This window comes from Pinus tabuliformis, chromosome 6, assembly GCF_031772625.1.
Source record: "Pinus tabuliformis cultivar Carrire ecotype Pingquan chromosome 6, CPIR1, whole genome shotgun sequence".
Taxonomy (NCBI): domain Eukaryota; kingdom Viridiplantae; phylum Streptophyta; class Pinopsida; order Pinales; family Pinaceae; genus Pinus; species Pinus tabuliformis.
The window spans coordinates 211,399,406-211,415,818 of record NC_142292.1 but is presented as its reverse complement, the minus strand read 5'-3'; the positions used below and the strand labels follow the sequence as shown (position 1 = coordinate 211,415,818).

Below are 16,413 nucleotides of genomic sequence, written 5' to 3'. Positions count from 1 at the left end.
GGGAAGCTTTTCTTCTTTCCCTTTGCCTTTAGAATGGTCATGGAGGAGAGATTCTTTTGCTCCTTTATCTTGTTTGGAGTTTGATGAATCTTCATCTCTACCTTTCTTAAATTCTCTATACATTTCCTCTACCATGGCTCTCATGGTCATGAAACTATCCATGAACTAGGAGTCTGATTCCAAGGGACTTTCTTCTACCATTTTCCTCTTAGGATAGGCTCTTCCAATTTCTGGATTAGCTTCAACCAATTCTCCTTCTCCTAATTTGAGCTTTGTCCTAGTTAATATTCAACAACAAAATCCAGCGCAAGCTTGTCTAACCTTAGCAACCTAGAGCTCTGATACCACTTGATATGAAATTGATCTAAGACAATTAATAAGGTATTACAGACTCATGTGCATGGATGTGCCTATGTTATTTTGTGCAACGTATCGATAAGATTGTGAAATACACAGACACTGAAGCAGTCAAAGAAAACATAACATGCAACACATATAAACACAACAAGTTTAATAAGGAGTTCACCCAATAGTCCTGGGCTACGTCTCCTGGTCCAGCCTTCAGTGGTGGCTTCTCTATTATGTTTTCAAGCAGAGTTTTTACAATAGTGAGCTCAATTTGAGTCTCACACAACAGATATAAATCAGTAAGACCATACTTGGATTCCCCAAGTCTCTAGAATACACAAACTCTCCCTACTGAATCTCGACCTCTATTGGTCACAATGGTATGAGTCCAATCTGAGACTCAATACATGACATGCATATACAAAGGAGTTCGCTTGAACCTCTCAAACCTTCTCTGGAGTACACAGACTCTCTAACTCTCTCTGGCTCTGTCTTAACTCTGGCTCGATGCTGCCTTTACTTCTGCAGGTCAGCTTGGCTTCTTCTCTCTGCTCTTAGCTTTCTGCTCTAACTTACTGCTTACTTCTCTCTTTGTCAGTTTGTGGCTTTAAAGCCAATCTGCTTCTTGACTGTTTGTTCCACTTAGCGGCTTTCTGGTTCCCCTGCCTCTGTCCATTTGAATCCCTCTGTCCTGTGTCATCAGTCACTACATAATGCCTCACAGGGAGGTGGCCACCTATTTTGTAACGGATGAGTGTCAATTCTCTTGGACATACTCGAAACGACCATTTTTACTGTTAGCTCCAAGAATGCCCACGAAACACGACCTTCTGCCAACGCATCTTCCATATCAAACTTCAAATCTTATACAAATCTGCCTGTTAACCTCGTCAAATCTGGTCATCCATCAGAATGCATCTCTGTCGTTGATCTGGGGGCCCAAGATCTATAGTCATCGTTCATATCGGGCAGCTAAGTCACATGACGTTTACCCGTCCGATGTGAGCGGTTTTCTCTCTCTTCCGCCGAACGCGTGGCAACCATTGTGTGGCATCGGGCGGGACTCGGTTGAAACCGCTTACTGCTCGAAGCCCCTCCGATATTCTGCCGGTTTTTGTGGGACCCCGCTTCTGACGAAATCAGAACGATATCCGTTACATTTTATGACTTTTTAGGTCCGGGTGCTTGCAGCCTTTCCTTCTTTGAGGGGTTTGCCCTACGATATGCGATTAGTGACCTGTCGCTAATCGCATATCAAAAACTACCCCGTTTCTCGAAATGGCCTCTGGATTTGCTAATTCATGATAGTGCGCGTTACCATGGGCCGACAGTCTGCGTGCTTGACCGACGGTCCTCATTGCTCCGCGCTGATCACCAATTGCAACTGTTACGAGGATACCTCCGATAAGCTTAATCTTTATAAGACTTTGAAACTTTGTCATGATTTTTAAAGCGTTCATGAAAACTTAGAGAGTGTTCTAGGATCCAATTTGGATCATTTAACTTTTAAGAGAAAAATCACTACAATCAAGGGCGAACCTTATTTGCACTATAGATATTCAACGGGAGGTGCCTCGGCCCACGTGAGAAGTCTATGTGGCGCATAACTATTGCCACAACCAGACGCCAATACATTCAACCATTTACCACGACATCCTCCAGAGGCTAATGTACCGGCCTCCAAGCCTCTTCGTGTTCTTGCAAGGAAGAAGGGATATGAAATAAAAATGAAATGAAATGATATTTTAAGGTCCACGAGACTAAAAATAGTCTATGAGACCATTAGTTCCTTGTTTTTAAATTTTTTGAAATTCAATCCCTTTCCAATTCAAATTGGTGATGAGATGGCCCAACCTTCCAACAATCCCCTTGCTAAAAAGACAATGCCAAGAAATTGATGCTAACATGTTCTCATAACTTTCTCTGATGTATTTGAATTCATCACATTCCAAAATGAAATGTTTTTCTGATTTCATAGCCCCAAGCGTGCGAAATGTACAGACTTGTTCTTCCCAAGCTTCTTTAGGCTTTTTCCACCGTCCTGTTTCACACCAAAGTTGATGTGAGTTGGTCCTTAATTGAGCAATAAGAACCTTTTCCCTCCACGAAATGCTAGCTCCAATGAACTCTTTTTGTTGTAGATCACACATAGGGTTGAATTCCTCAATGTAATATTTCTTCTTTCTACCCATCTCTTTTTCGCATACCTTTTTACGAAACTTCTCCATCACAAAATCCTTTAGCTCCTTGCTATTTGTGGGATAGGCATTAAGGTAGATATTCCATTTTTGCATCCATGTGTAGTTTTGTTTCATCCATGTTTTCTTTCTTTCACTCACGCCTTCATTGAATATAACATTAGGTCATCTACCCACTCTCATTTGCTCAATTCTTTTTAGATATCTTAAGAGTCGCACCATAGCAATTGCTTCAATGGGAGTTGCTCCTGTTTCACTCATCATTATCTCATAAGGTACTGAACTTTTTATTTTGAACTTTCTCGTGATCAAGTGTTTTTGGATTTTCTCAATTTGTTTCCATTTTGAGATAGGAGTGTTGATAGCCCACAATTCACACCCATATAGCATCATTGGACAAACTAGGAGTCCAAAAAGCACTTTAATCGTTTTCCAATCCCATAAATTTGCCTCTCTACATCTGTTTTGAAGAGCATATAATGCTTTCCACCCTCCTAAAATTCTCTTCTTTATGAAATCCTCCCAATTGAATTTGTTGTTGAAATCAATCCCAAGGTACTTGTACTCATTTACTTCTTCAAGAATGTTGTCTTCAAAGAAGAAAGTATGATGGCTCTGCTTCCTTTTATTAGAGAAAAACATTATTTTGGTCTTGCTAGTATTGAATTGCATCCCCACTGCTCTAAAAAAATGCTCAAGGGCATATAAGTGCATTTTCAATCCATGGGCCAATTTAGAAATCAATACAATATCATCAGCATATAAAAGAAGCTTTATCACAAACTCCCCCAACTGAACACCATCTCCACCTTGCAGATTTAGCCACTCTTCCAATTTATCAATATATAGACCAAAAAGAGTAGGGGATAGAGGGCAACCTTACTTGACTCCAATGTCACTTCTAAAGCTTTATGAAATACCTGCTGAGGTTCTAATTTTGACTTTGACTTCTTCATAAAGTCTATGGACAGCGACTCTATAATGCACAGGAATTTCAAGTTCTTCCATTCTACGCCACAACTTATCCCTAGGGATTGTGTCAAATGCTTTTTTGAAGTCACCAAAGCAGCAAAATACTTCTTCTTTGTCCTCCCAAACCTTTTCAACGATGTGTCTCAACGTGATACCATGATCCATTGTAGAATGTTTTGGCCTAAAACCCGCTTGTCCTCATCCCCTCTTTTCTTTTACTTCCGCCCACTTACTAATTATGTCTTCTACCTTGCTGTCGAAAATCTTTGCAAACAAAGGATTGATCATAATTGTTCTATAGTTGGATGGATTATTAATGTCTCCACTTTTAAAATGGGGTATTGCTAGGCTAGTTGTCCAGTCTCTTGGAAATCCTTGTTGAATGATGTTTTTGAATATTTCCATGATGTGCGATGCAAGAGCGTTCATTCCCCATTTTAGATACTCTGCTTGAAGTTCAACCAAGTCCTTTTCCTTTCCTGTTTTCAGCTTCTTAATTCTATTCTCCACCTCCTGTAACATGAAGATCTTTGAATTTGTGTTGATCCTAGGGGTGGCTTCGCCTTATATTCTTTCTCATAGAGTTGCCTTGCATATTCAAACCATTGATTGGCTGTAATATTATTTTCAATTTGCTTCTTCCTTAGTTGCAGTTCCTACCAGAAAAGCTTTGGATTATTCTTGCTTAAATATATTAACTCTTCTCTCCTTGTTTGCATGAACTCATCTTTTTTCCTTTTTAGTATCTACTTATATAACTTTACATTTATCTTCTCCTTTCCTTCCTTTTTCAAGGTTCTCCTTGTCATTTTGCATTCCTCATCAAACCAAGCATTTACAAGAAAAAAAATTTGATTATGATTTCCTATTTTTTGCTCTTTTGCACTTCTCAAGTGCACTTTGAATTATATTTGTTAAGTCATGATTGTTGAAGCTTTTGAAACTAGTGTTCTCCTTCCGAATTAATCTCTCTAACATTGTCTTGAAGATAGTACAATTTTCTTGTGTTAGAAGAATTTTGCCCCTTGATAGTGATTGTCGAGAGCATTGGGTTTTCCTCCTATGCTACCTTTCTTCTAACCATGATAACCTTATATAAATTGGGTTATGGTCTAATTTTAAGTCCCAAATATGCTCTCCAATACTAACTTCGTCTATCTTTTCTATCAAGCTTTGTGAACACATCACATAGTCAACGACACTTGCCCCATTGTATGTGTTGCAAGTGAAATTCCCAGACCTTTTCCATCTATCTAGACCATTGCAAATAATTAAGTTGAAAGCCCCACACAGTGTAAACAACCCCTCTCCAAAATGATTGCTAACTTTGTCATCTTCTGACCACCTCACCCATTGGGGATTCTCCTCTTCAGTGAGCCAAATATGATTATTATCCTCTTTGCAACAAAGAATGCTAGCTTTATTATTTGTTGTTCTAGCATTGAAATCTCCCACTAAAAGAACTTATCCTTCCTAAGAGTACACGGCAATATCTTGTTTTAAAGCTGCATACGGATCCTTACTATCAAGCCCCTTATTTTTGTAAGTTTTTGAGACTTGAGGGGCAAAATAGCATGTTGCAATTCTTATGTGATTATCTTTCTCTGATATTTTCAACCATAAATATTGTTTATTTGCATCTTCTTTAATTAACTAAATGTGATGACCTTATTTTTCTTTCACTAAACTAGTATTCCCTATTTCTAGGAAAACTAGTATTCCTAAAGAATGCTAGCCCTCTAGGTTTGGCAGCTACCCTAGAAACAACAGTTTAAAGAAATTCAATGGTTTCTTCTATGTGTAACAGATAAGAGAAAGATAATGGAACCAACCTGGAACTTCCGCTTAATCCCTTGCTTGATCTTTCTCTCCTTTAACAGATCCTGCAACTCCTCCCCGTACTTAACACGCTTGGAGAGTACTTGCACAAGTACAACAACAAAGAACCGTCAAAGCATCGTGATCTATTACAACATAAACATTACAGAATCATATATATAATTCACAAATGATAACATTCACAATTGCACAATCATATGGGAGAAAACTTGAAGAGTTTTATTAATAGAAAGGAGAATTACAACCCAGTTGTCTGATCCAGCATCATCCTCCCAACTTCAGTCCTTCTTCACCTCATGAAATAGCAAGATCACTCCAACAAGAATACAATGCTCTCTCCTCAATTACAAATTATCAACACTTACTTGCAATTCACAACATTTTAGCCTCTTGATCTCTTGGATTGGAGATCCATTTATAGATGTTTGCAAGGGTGTGAGTCATCCATGGGGTTTGATTAGTGTCATTCCACTTGCTATAATTGGCTCCACAAGAGAAGGGATAGAAAATGGTTTTAGATCCCTTATTAATCCTTGGGTGAATTCAGAGAGACAAGTGGCATAGGAGGAGTTTCTAGAAGATTCCAAGAACAACCACCTAGCAAACTGTCCCAGACATTTGTCCATCCTCGACCATCGCACCCTATAGAAGGCCTAAACAGTATGCATCGCACCCTGGCAGTGCACCACTCAGTATGCATCGCACTTTGCCAGTGGAGTAGTTAATATTGTTCAATTTAGGCAATTTATGGATGGTTTCTCAGATGGAACTTTTGGGGAATGATGTAATAAGATGACTATGTTCCTTTAGGGTATGAAACAACTCTTTTAGGGGTTTATGAGCCCTAATACATCGACATATAAGTTTGGGTTTGATGTGCCCAAATATGTCTATAACATTCCCCCATACCCTTTTCCATTGTATGCTACCTTGTTCCGAACTGCCAACTTCAAATAACTGTCAAACTTAGGTAGACCTGGGTAGGATTTGACTGCTACGCATTTTGGCACATATGACTCAAATTTGAGCCTTCACCCCTTTTCGTCCATGCTACTCTTGTTGTTTTCGTCCCTATTATTGAATTCTTTGTTTTTTCTTTACTGCCAGCTTGCTACCCTGTTTTTCCCGAAGGCCCAAACACTGCAATAACAGCTTTACCATTGTACAACCATGCCCTTTTCCCTTCATTTCTTGTTGTTCTAATTTTCTCCACTTCATCCCTTCTCTCCTCTTGTTGTTTTTTGGTTAAATCTTCAACGAGGAAGAAGTGTGAGCCTTTCAAGGGTTTCTTTTTGCCCAAAAGCTGGTGTTTGTCTTGTACGCTTGCCATGGTGACTTCTATGGGTCGAGGCCTCTCTTCACATATCCTCCCAACCCTCCTTACTAGGAAAATTTTCCCTTTCCAATGTAGTTTCTCTTTCAGAAAGTCTCTTGTGAAATTGAGAGTACTTTCATTCTTCCCATAATCTCTTATTCCCCTGATAATAAAGTTTGTTTTCCTGTCCTGTCTTTCCTTGTGTTCTATTTTATGTGCTCTACAAGCACTTGCATCATCTTCTTCTTTGTCCTTATGTAACCATTAGTGTCTTCAGCTCTAGCTTTGAATTCTTTTGGACTATCTTTCCCATGGTTAGTTTTTGCCTTCTCTTTGGAAATGTTTGTTTGCTAAGATACTTGTGTATCTACCTAAGTTTGTTTAGAAATTATCACATCCCTGTTTGTTGCTATTAATTATTTCATGCTTTGCCATTCTTGTTTTCCTGTCTCTAGAGCCTCTTGTAACATTGTTACTTGTTCTTTTAAAATTTTATTACCTTCCATTAGAGATCGGTTTGCAATTGTGATCTCTGAAATTTTGCGGTCCCTTTCCTGTTCTTTGGCTTCCAAAATCTCCAACCTTGTCCTGGCCTTCAGCAGTTCTTGGACATATAGATCTGATGACCAAGTAAAAGGTGTAGATGTGGGAATGTAAATGATTGATTCTTCTTTATTTTTGTTTCTCTTATTTATTTTCTTCTTTAGTGAGCATGACAATACCCTTTTTCTTAATGCAAAGCGTTTTTAGATCCTTGTTCGTAATGCAAAGTGTTTTCTCTTCCTTTCTCACTGGTGAAGGTGACAAAGAGAAGTGATCGGAAACAGGTCTGGACATTGGCTACCTGCACAGGTAAAATTGAGCATGCCCATTTAATTTTCCTCTTGGGGAACAGGCATGATCATGGGTTCCATAAGAGGTGGGATCCAAAATCTGTTTTGAATGAGTTTTGGAGGGAGAAAGAGGTTCGTGAGCAGCTTGTGATCATGAATTTTTATGAAACTCAGAAGTCGCTATTCGCTATCATGGCTAAAGTTAAAATTTATTTAAAATTAGCTTAGATATATAAATTAAAAGTGCAATTTAATTAGGAGATGAAATGACCTTTTTCACCAGAATCAGGGGATACAATTTCAAATAAAAATGTGATTAAGTCTAGTCTAAGTAGTGGACAAAATTATTTTACAAAGATTATGAATTTTTGTTGTTTAAAATGTCCCTTTGAAGGCATAAAATCTATTCAACTATGGCACTTTAATTTTGCAAATTAAACAACTTAAACTTATGATTTTTAAAAATATCTAGTGGATTTTGGGAAAAAAATGTCCAAAAAAATGTCATTTCATCTATTAATTAGACTTAGCTACATTTAAATACTTATAATAATAATAATAATTTAGAAATTAATTTCAAAATATGATGAAGTTAAACATATATGAATATATAAAATTAAGTTGATATTTAAAAACTTAGTTTAATAATAATAATTTAGAAATTAATTTCAAAATATGATGAAGTTAAATATAGATATGGAGTATGTTCAAAAAAATGTTTATTATTGACTAAGATCTTTAAATACTTAGTTTAATAATAATAATTTAGAAATTAATTTCAAAATATGATGAAGTTAAATATAGGTATGGAGTATGTTAAAAAATTGTTTGTGATTGACTAAGATCTCGTCATCCCATAACATAAGGAAACGTGTTGCAAAGCAGTGTAGTTCTTCTTATTCAAGTTAGAAATTATTCTTGGGAAAAATTGCATTAAAAAATATAATTTACATTGGTCAATGCTAAATTAATATTGGTCAACAGACAAATTGAGTCTTATAGTTTTACTTTGACTAGAGCTAATAAACTGAAATGTGAAGCGGATAAATTAATTTACAATTTTATTACTACATAAGAGTTTAGGAAAACATAATAATGGTGGGAAGTAAATGTTTGCTTAAATTATGATGGTAAATATGTTATTTTCAAGGATTATATATAAATTGAGATGTGCATTGGATAAATTAATTACTTTTTTAGGCAAAAGGATTTGCATAAATTTTGGTGGGTACTAACCACTAGTTAGTCTACACATTTATTTTTTTACTCGTGCACAAGTGATAACAAAAACACAAATAATGGTAGGAACTAACATCTAGTAAGCATACTTATTTACATCTAATTCTCATCCATTTTTTATTAGAAGACTTGTTTAAATTATGGTGGAAGGTAACGATGGTAAATATGTTATTTACCTTAGTATGAACTATTTTTCAGGTATTATATTTTTAGATGGTTATCCTGCACAACTTACAAAAAAAAATTACTCCAGAAAGACCTAAAAATCATGCATGAATGTCGCAACCATATCCATAAATTTTGGCATTAAATATGTGACAGGGTTATCCACATAGCACTATATTGTGAAAAGACTACAATAAAACCTTCAAGTTATGGTGTAATCAAATGTTGTGAAAAAAATAATTTTAATATTTTTGAAAAATAAATATATATTTTTCAAAGTAAAACATTATATATTTAGAAATTCGAAATTCATAAGTGGTTATTGAGTGGATTTCGAGGAAATCTTTCTTCGATCCTCCTTTGTTGACCAATTAATTGGTCTACAAAGGATTCCGTCAATGACTAATTTATTCTGGCTATTGAACGACATGATGGATATTTCTTCCAAAATCAATATCAATAAAAAATTTTTTGGGTGAAATACATTTTTTCTACATATATTAATTTTAATCTCCAAACTTCTGCATTGATTCCATACACTTAATATTCTACTTTTTGGGTATGTTATATTGTTATTTGAGGTCTCCAGAAGAAATATGTCTTCCACCTAGTGCTGCAAATACTTAGTGCTATCTCTCGACTAGCATCTCAGTTATCAATGTTTTTTTATATATTCCTTTGAACTTATTTCTACATATTAAAGAAGGATACTGATTTTATTTTAAATTAATAAATATAATGAACCATAATTATTAATTGGAAATTCACAAATATATTATCATGCTGATTTTATTTTAAATTAATAAATATAATGAACCATAATTATTAATTGGAAATTCACAAATATATTATCATGTGATATTATCATGTGATTTATGCAGGAAAAATATTAATGTTTTCACTTAACTATGAATTAACAAAAAAAACTTTTTAGTCCGTAAATTACATGATAATATATTTGTGAATGGGTTTCCAATCAATGATTATGGTTCATTATATTTATTAATTTAAAATAAAATCAGCATCCTTCGTTAATATGTAGAAATAAGTCCAATCCTATAAAAGAAAGGAACATATAAAAAAGCATTGATAACTGAGATGCTAGTCGAGAGATAGCACGTATTTGTAGGTGGAAGACATATTTCTTCTGGACACCTCAAATAACAATAGAAGATACCCAAAAAGTAGAATATTAAGTGTATTATTTTATCCAATCGCTCCGGCAAGTCCGACACAGAGGTGCCTATTTGCTGAAGGGTTTCTGCTGAGATTTCAGTAACTTAGCTGCAAATTGAGTAACAGTATGAAGAGAATTCAACGCAAAAGCAGTGGCAACGACGATGGCCAAGTCACTGAGATATCAGGAGGTAAAAATGGCACTGCTTTCTATGCCAATGTTTCGAATCCAAGGCGTTACCAGAACAACGTCAAGTGCTCCCGAAACACAAGGTGACGATACCGATATTGCCATCACAACTGTTTTGAGCAGAGAGGGTCGATTTGAAGAAACCCAACATGTTTTCAATATCATGTACCCGCCTCAAAACTCATCTGTTGCTGCTGCTGCTGCTGCTTATCATTCTCTCTTGCAGAGCTGCCTTAATAATGCTAAATCTTCCCTGCCAGAAGCTAAGCTAGTCCATGCCCACATGATTCAAATGCATTTTCAATGCCAAGACATCTCCTTAACGAACAAACTGGTCACTGTGTATGCTAAGTTTGGCTGTTTGGCAGACGCTCGCAGGGTTTTCGATCAAATGCCGGACAGAGATGTGGTTTCATGGACTGCCATGATTTCAGCTTATGCTAGAGACGGGTATGCCGATAAAGCTCTGAAAATGTTCGATGAAATGAAACATACTGGTGTCCAACCCAATCACTTCACATTTTCTAGCGTTCTCCCCGCTTGTGCGACCTTGGCATCTCTGGAACAGGGTAGGGAGATCCATGAAGAAATAAACACAAGTGGATTTCTGTCTGAGGTGTTTGTAGGGAATGCCCTTGTGGATATGTATGCAAAATGTGGGAGTATAGAGGAAGCACGCCATGTGTTTGACAAAATGCCTCAGAGGGATGTGGTATCGTGGAATGCAATGATTTCAGGGTATGCGCTAAATGGGCAAATTGAGAAAGCCCTGGAGCTGTTTCAGAATATCCCCAATAGAAATGTAGTTTCTTGGACATCGGTGATTACGGGGTATGCACAAAATGGGCTCGCAGTAGAGGCTTTGAAGCTTTTTCAACAAATGCAACGGGCTGGTGTTAAACCCATCTCTAATACTTTTGCCAGTGTCCTCTCAGCATGTGCTGACTTGGCAGCTCTTGATCAGGGTATGGAGGTTCATGAAGACATAATCAGAAGTCAATTTAATTTCCATGCGTCTGTAGGAAATTCCCTAGTAGACATGTATTCAAAATGTGGGCAGATTAAATATGCACACACTGTATTTGAGAAAATGTCTGAACGAAATGTGGTTTCATGGACAGCCATGATTGGAGGGTATGTGCAGAACGGGCTTTGTGAACAGGCCCTGACACTTTTTCGGCAGATGCAAAGGCTAAGTATCAGGGCAAACTTGAGAACTTTTGTTGGTCTTCTCCCTGCTTGTGCTGATTTGGCAGCCCTAGAACAGGGTATGGAAATCCATGGTGACATAATTAGAAGTGGATTTCAGTTTGATGTTTTTGTAGGCAATGCCCTTGTTGACATGTATGCGAAATGTGGAAGTATAGACAGTGCAAGAAATCTGTTTGACAAAATGTCTCTGCGAGATGTGGTATCCTGGACTGTAATCATTGCAGGATATGCGTTACATGGTCAGGCTCATGAAGCACTCAAATTATTTGAAAAAATGCAACAATCTGGCACAAATCCAAACCATGTCACCTTTGTGGCAGTGTTATGTGCCTGCTGCCATGCAGGCCTGGTAGATGAGGGCCAGCGATATTTTGATGACATGACCAAACATTATCACATCGCACCTGTAATGGAGCATTATGGCTGCATTGTTGACCTTCTTGGCCGTGCAGGGTGTCTTACCGACGCTGAAGATTTTATAAACCAAATGCCAATAAAACCTGATGTAACTGTGTGGGGATGTTTACTTGGTGCCTGTAGTTTCCATAACAACATAGAAGTAGGAGAAAGGGTTGCGGAACGATTTTTTGAGTTGGATCCTAACAATTCGGCACCCTATGTTGTGCTCTCTAACCTCTATGCCACAGCTGGCAGGTGGGGTGACATTGAAAAAATACGTAGATTGATGAAGGGCAAGAAGGTAAAAAAGAAACCCGGGTGTAGTTGGATTGAGATCAATAAAAGGGTGCATTCTTTCCTCATAGGAGACAAACCACACAAGGAGACGGAAAATTCGTGAATGGTCGGAAAGATTATAAGGGGGAGATGTATGTGGCAGGGTATGTGCCTGACATGAACTGTCTTCTGAATGGCACTGTAGAATTGTAAAATTGTAAACAATTATTTGGATTAAAAACCTGATTGTTTTCATCAAATTTTTTATTAAAATCGATTAACTTTCTTTCTATTTTCTGTTGAAAAGAGGTCCTATAAACCAGATTGGTCTCTGTAGAAGTTAAAAGAAAAATAAGCACAGAGTTAGTGGTTGCACTCAGGTTTAACAGCATGTATGTAACCGTGACAGACAAAGTTATTGCAGGTTATGTTGGTAATGCTAACTAAATCATATCTTTTATTTTCCCAGGAAAACTTTGTGGGTGGATGCTTGCCCACAGTCATGGATAGCATCCTTAGTAAACTCATCATTGTAGGATAGTGCACCTCAACCCAATGGATTTGAAACCTGTTAACACAGAACTAGCTAACTGTACAAGAACATTGGCAACAACCAATTGAGCTTAGCCAAATCAACTATTGACATAGGCTCGTGTAACAAGATCTTCGCAAAAATTGTCTTGGACTAGGCAATACATTTTTCAGCAATTGAAGGTCCAGTTTATATTCCTAGCCCGCACTAGGAAAATTAGGTTCAATTCACAAAAACAGGTATAATTAGGATAGACACTGAATCAAGGTTTATATATGGAAAATTACCTTAATTAGTGTTGTTGAGGTTATAGTCAATCAAGATTGACCCAAGCTGCAATTTAAAAACAATACGTATAAGATTGGCTTGACGCTTAGTGCTCTCTTTGAATGGCTCTTGTGGTATTTTCAGAAATTTATCGTCTTTAATTTTCTGCTAAAATATTCCATACTATTCTTATTCATAAATAGTATTAATCTGTACAATTGGCCTGTGCTCTGCCAAAACATTTTTTAATGGCTTTTTTTCTTTATTGGAGTCTACAATTTAATGGAATATAAGTCCCATCTGCGTGTCACTTCTAATTTGTAATCCCTCCGGAGATTCCTTTGTCACTCGTGGAAGGTGTTCATAGCATAAGAAAGGCTTTCACCTAAAAAAGGCATCCCATTCTTTCCAGTTTTGCAATTGCACGTTCTTTTCAAGTATACATGAAAATACTCTTGTGCTCTCATGAACAAGACATTGTGTTTTTGGCATGAAACTCGGGATTTAAGTGTAATTATCTTCATCTTATACTAACTTTGGTCTGTTATCACATAAAGTCACACTTCTTGATATAAAGTCCGAAAGCTCAAGTGCAATCCAAAGGATGCTATGACAGGCAATCACAATGGACAATCATTTTGTCAGATCCATCTGCCTCAGCCAATTCACTGGAATTTTTTTCTATGCTGGACACCCTCATTATCGGTTGTCTGACCATATCATGGGAACATGCCAACTGTCTTCCTTGAAATATGAATTTGCTGTAGTTCTTTTAGAAGGTTGTGCAAGGATGGTTCTAACCATTCCTCTAAAATGGGACGATCGCAAAAATTAGCAAAGAAATGGCAGCTTTCTTAAATTAGGCTGTCTCATGCAACAAAAGGTATAGGAGTAATGCAGAGTATTCTCTTCAATGCTTTTGATTTTCTTAAAGTGTTTCACCTTCATTATTTGTTTGGCCTTCTGAAATGACTTTGCCTGTATTGCGAATCTCGTAGTAAAAGGTAGACATGATCACTGTAAAACACTACTGAATGTTGGAACTTAGAGTTGGAATATACTTGGGAGCTTTTCCACCACAAATATACATTTCCAATCACTGTGCAATGATGAAAAAAAGCTGTAATCTTGCCGGTGAACCACTGATCAACCAATCTGTAGTTAATTCTGTCATGAATGTGCCTTCCTTTACTGCTGTAGCTACAAAACACCCCTGGAAAATGCACCCCGGCTGATGGCTGTTCAACATCCTGTAGTAAGTCTGTAATGGTGTAACAGTCTAAAACAGTGATAGATCAAAGCAGGAAAAGTCCCAATTTCTTTCCTTGGTTGCTTAAGTGCATCTGGAGGAAAAAAAACAACAACAAAATGCCCCAATTTGTCCAATTCATGCTACAGAAAATAAATGATGTACCCACAATTTATAAGGTGAATGCTGTTAATGAATGTTGAAAGAAGTTGTTATTGATGTCAAAGGCTGTCCAAATGAAAGAGAAAGTTACATATTTACATAGCATATTTTGAAATATTGTTTTTGGAGTTTTGATGTCCCATTTGGATACCTTATCTTTGAATGCATTTTTACTCCATTTACCTAGCTCAAATGGAAGCGGAAAGCTTATTCCGAGACCTATCCAACAGTATATGGCACTCACTCTAACTCCTCATGGTTGAGGAGAAATGATTTTTTCGAATATTCACTATACATTCTGCCATTTGCACAAGCCAGTGCAACCAGTGGACAAGTCGGCTCAGTTAGTGGACGAGTCGGCCCAATCTAAATCCCAGATGCACTATAAATAGGCACAAGGAGGAGCATTTCAAATCATTCACTGAAGCAAATTCAAATATGTTAAAACAAGTGAAGAGAAGGAGTTTTGAGGTTCATACCTCATGAACCAGAAGTGAAGAGGAGTTGATTTGGAGAGATTTTGGCACGTTTTGAATGGTTTTTGGCACACTTTGGAAATGTTTTTTTGGCTTATTTTAAAGGATTTTTGGCACACCTTTTAAGGTTTTTGCCCTTGGTTAGAAGGCTGATTGCAGACTTGTTCTCGAGGGCCAAATTTTGCCCCCTTTGAAAGCCGAATTTTAGATCTGTGTAGAGATGTGGAAGGTCGAATTTCAGGTCTATCTTCAGTGCAGTGACCTGTCCCTATTGAGGCTGAATTTCAGGACTGAAGTTCTGGTACAAAGAAGGGCGAACTCAGGCCTTTTTGAGGGCAAAATCTTGGTGTGTTTGAAGACGAGTTTCAGGGCAATTTTGAAGATCTAACACTGTCCTCTATTGAGGAGGTTGAACCCTGTGGAAGAGGCAGAGTTCTAGAGGCCGAGTTCTGCTGATAAGGAGGCTGTGTTCAAGGATCATTTGTTGAGGGAAGTTCAATCACTAAAAAAGCCATGTTTAGGAAGCCGAGTGCCTGTGTGAAGGGCAGAGGAGTAGCTGTCAGAAGGGCAGAGTTTCTTTGACTAATAATGACTCTTATACAAACTTTGGTACTTGTAAATCAAAGAGTTGGTGCTTCCTTTCAATTGGTGCTAATAAACCAGGGAGTTGGCGCTGATAAATTTGAATGTACTCTTTATATATATTAAGAAAAGCATTTTGTGGTTTTGACATAAAAGTCTCTGTGTTTTGTGCATTTATGTGCTTTGCTTTATACCTGTGGTTGCATTTACAAGTTTTTGAAGTTAAAAGTTGTTAACACTGATTCACCCTCCCTCTCAGTATTGCTGATTTAAGAGCACATTCAAGCCTTTGGTCCTTGTTAATGCTATGATGTGCTTTAAGTAATTCATTACTTGCAGGCCTATTGACAGCATGAAATCCTGTACAGGTTACTTCACCAGCTACATATTGACCTTTTATAGGTGTCTTTCCATGAAGTCTAGCTTGAACACCACCACATATGACGTGCAACTGGAAGTGGAAATTAACGGTATAGGACCGTTAGTTATGTCAAGGCCATACATTTGACACTTTGCAGCAATATCTAGGAAAAGACACTATATTTGCTCATTGAGTTTGTGGCAGTAGGATAATAAAGAAAATCAAAACACTCTCCCTTCACACACCTTTTCCTGTCTAATCGTATAAGTTCTGCCCGCCATCTTGTCATTCCCTTGCAGGGTATTATTCTTACCAGAGAGGTGGTCACCAGCACTATAACAATGCACTCTAGAGTCTACAGGGGTTTCTTGTTTGTGATGGCACATCATCGAAAGTGAAATGCTGAAAATCATGAGATTATAATTGCTGAAGATATTCATCAAAATATGGCTGCTAACATGAGGACTTCCCTCATCTTCAGATTCTGGAATACGTGTGCAAATCCCTGTATGAGTAATAGATCGCACATGTGGTTGCTTTTAATCGTCCCAAAGAGAAAAAGGGACTGTAAGGCTTCGATAGATGAGGTCTGCTTACAAAGTAAAAACCTTCGTCAAAATTT

The 16,413-nt window shown here is 37.3% G+C and overlaps 1 protein-coding gene across 1 annotated transcript in view; it reads left to right on the top strand.

Annotated features, from left to right (window-relative positions):
- Positions 1 to 15,526, top strand: part of LOC149258205 (pentatricopeptide repeat-containing protein At5g39350-like) — a 129,135-nt gene extending 113,609 nt beyond the window's left edge. The window contains exon 2 of the mRNA XM_089414908.1: positions 10,654 to 15,526. Within this exon, the coding sequence (XP_089271034.1) occupies positions 10,654 to 12,286 (1,633 nt within the window). The 3' untranslated portion in view covers positions 12,287 to 15,526. The remainder of the gene's footprint in view (positions 1 to 10,653) is intronic.
- Positions 15,527 to 16,413: the final 887 nt, after the last annotated feature.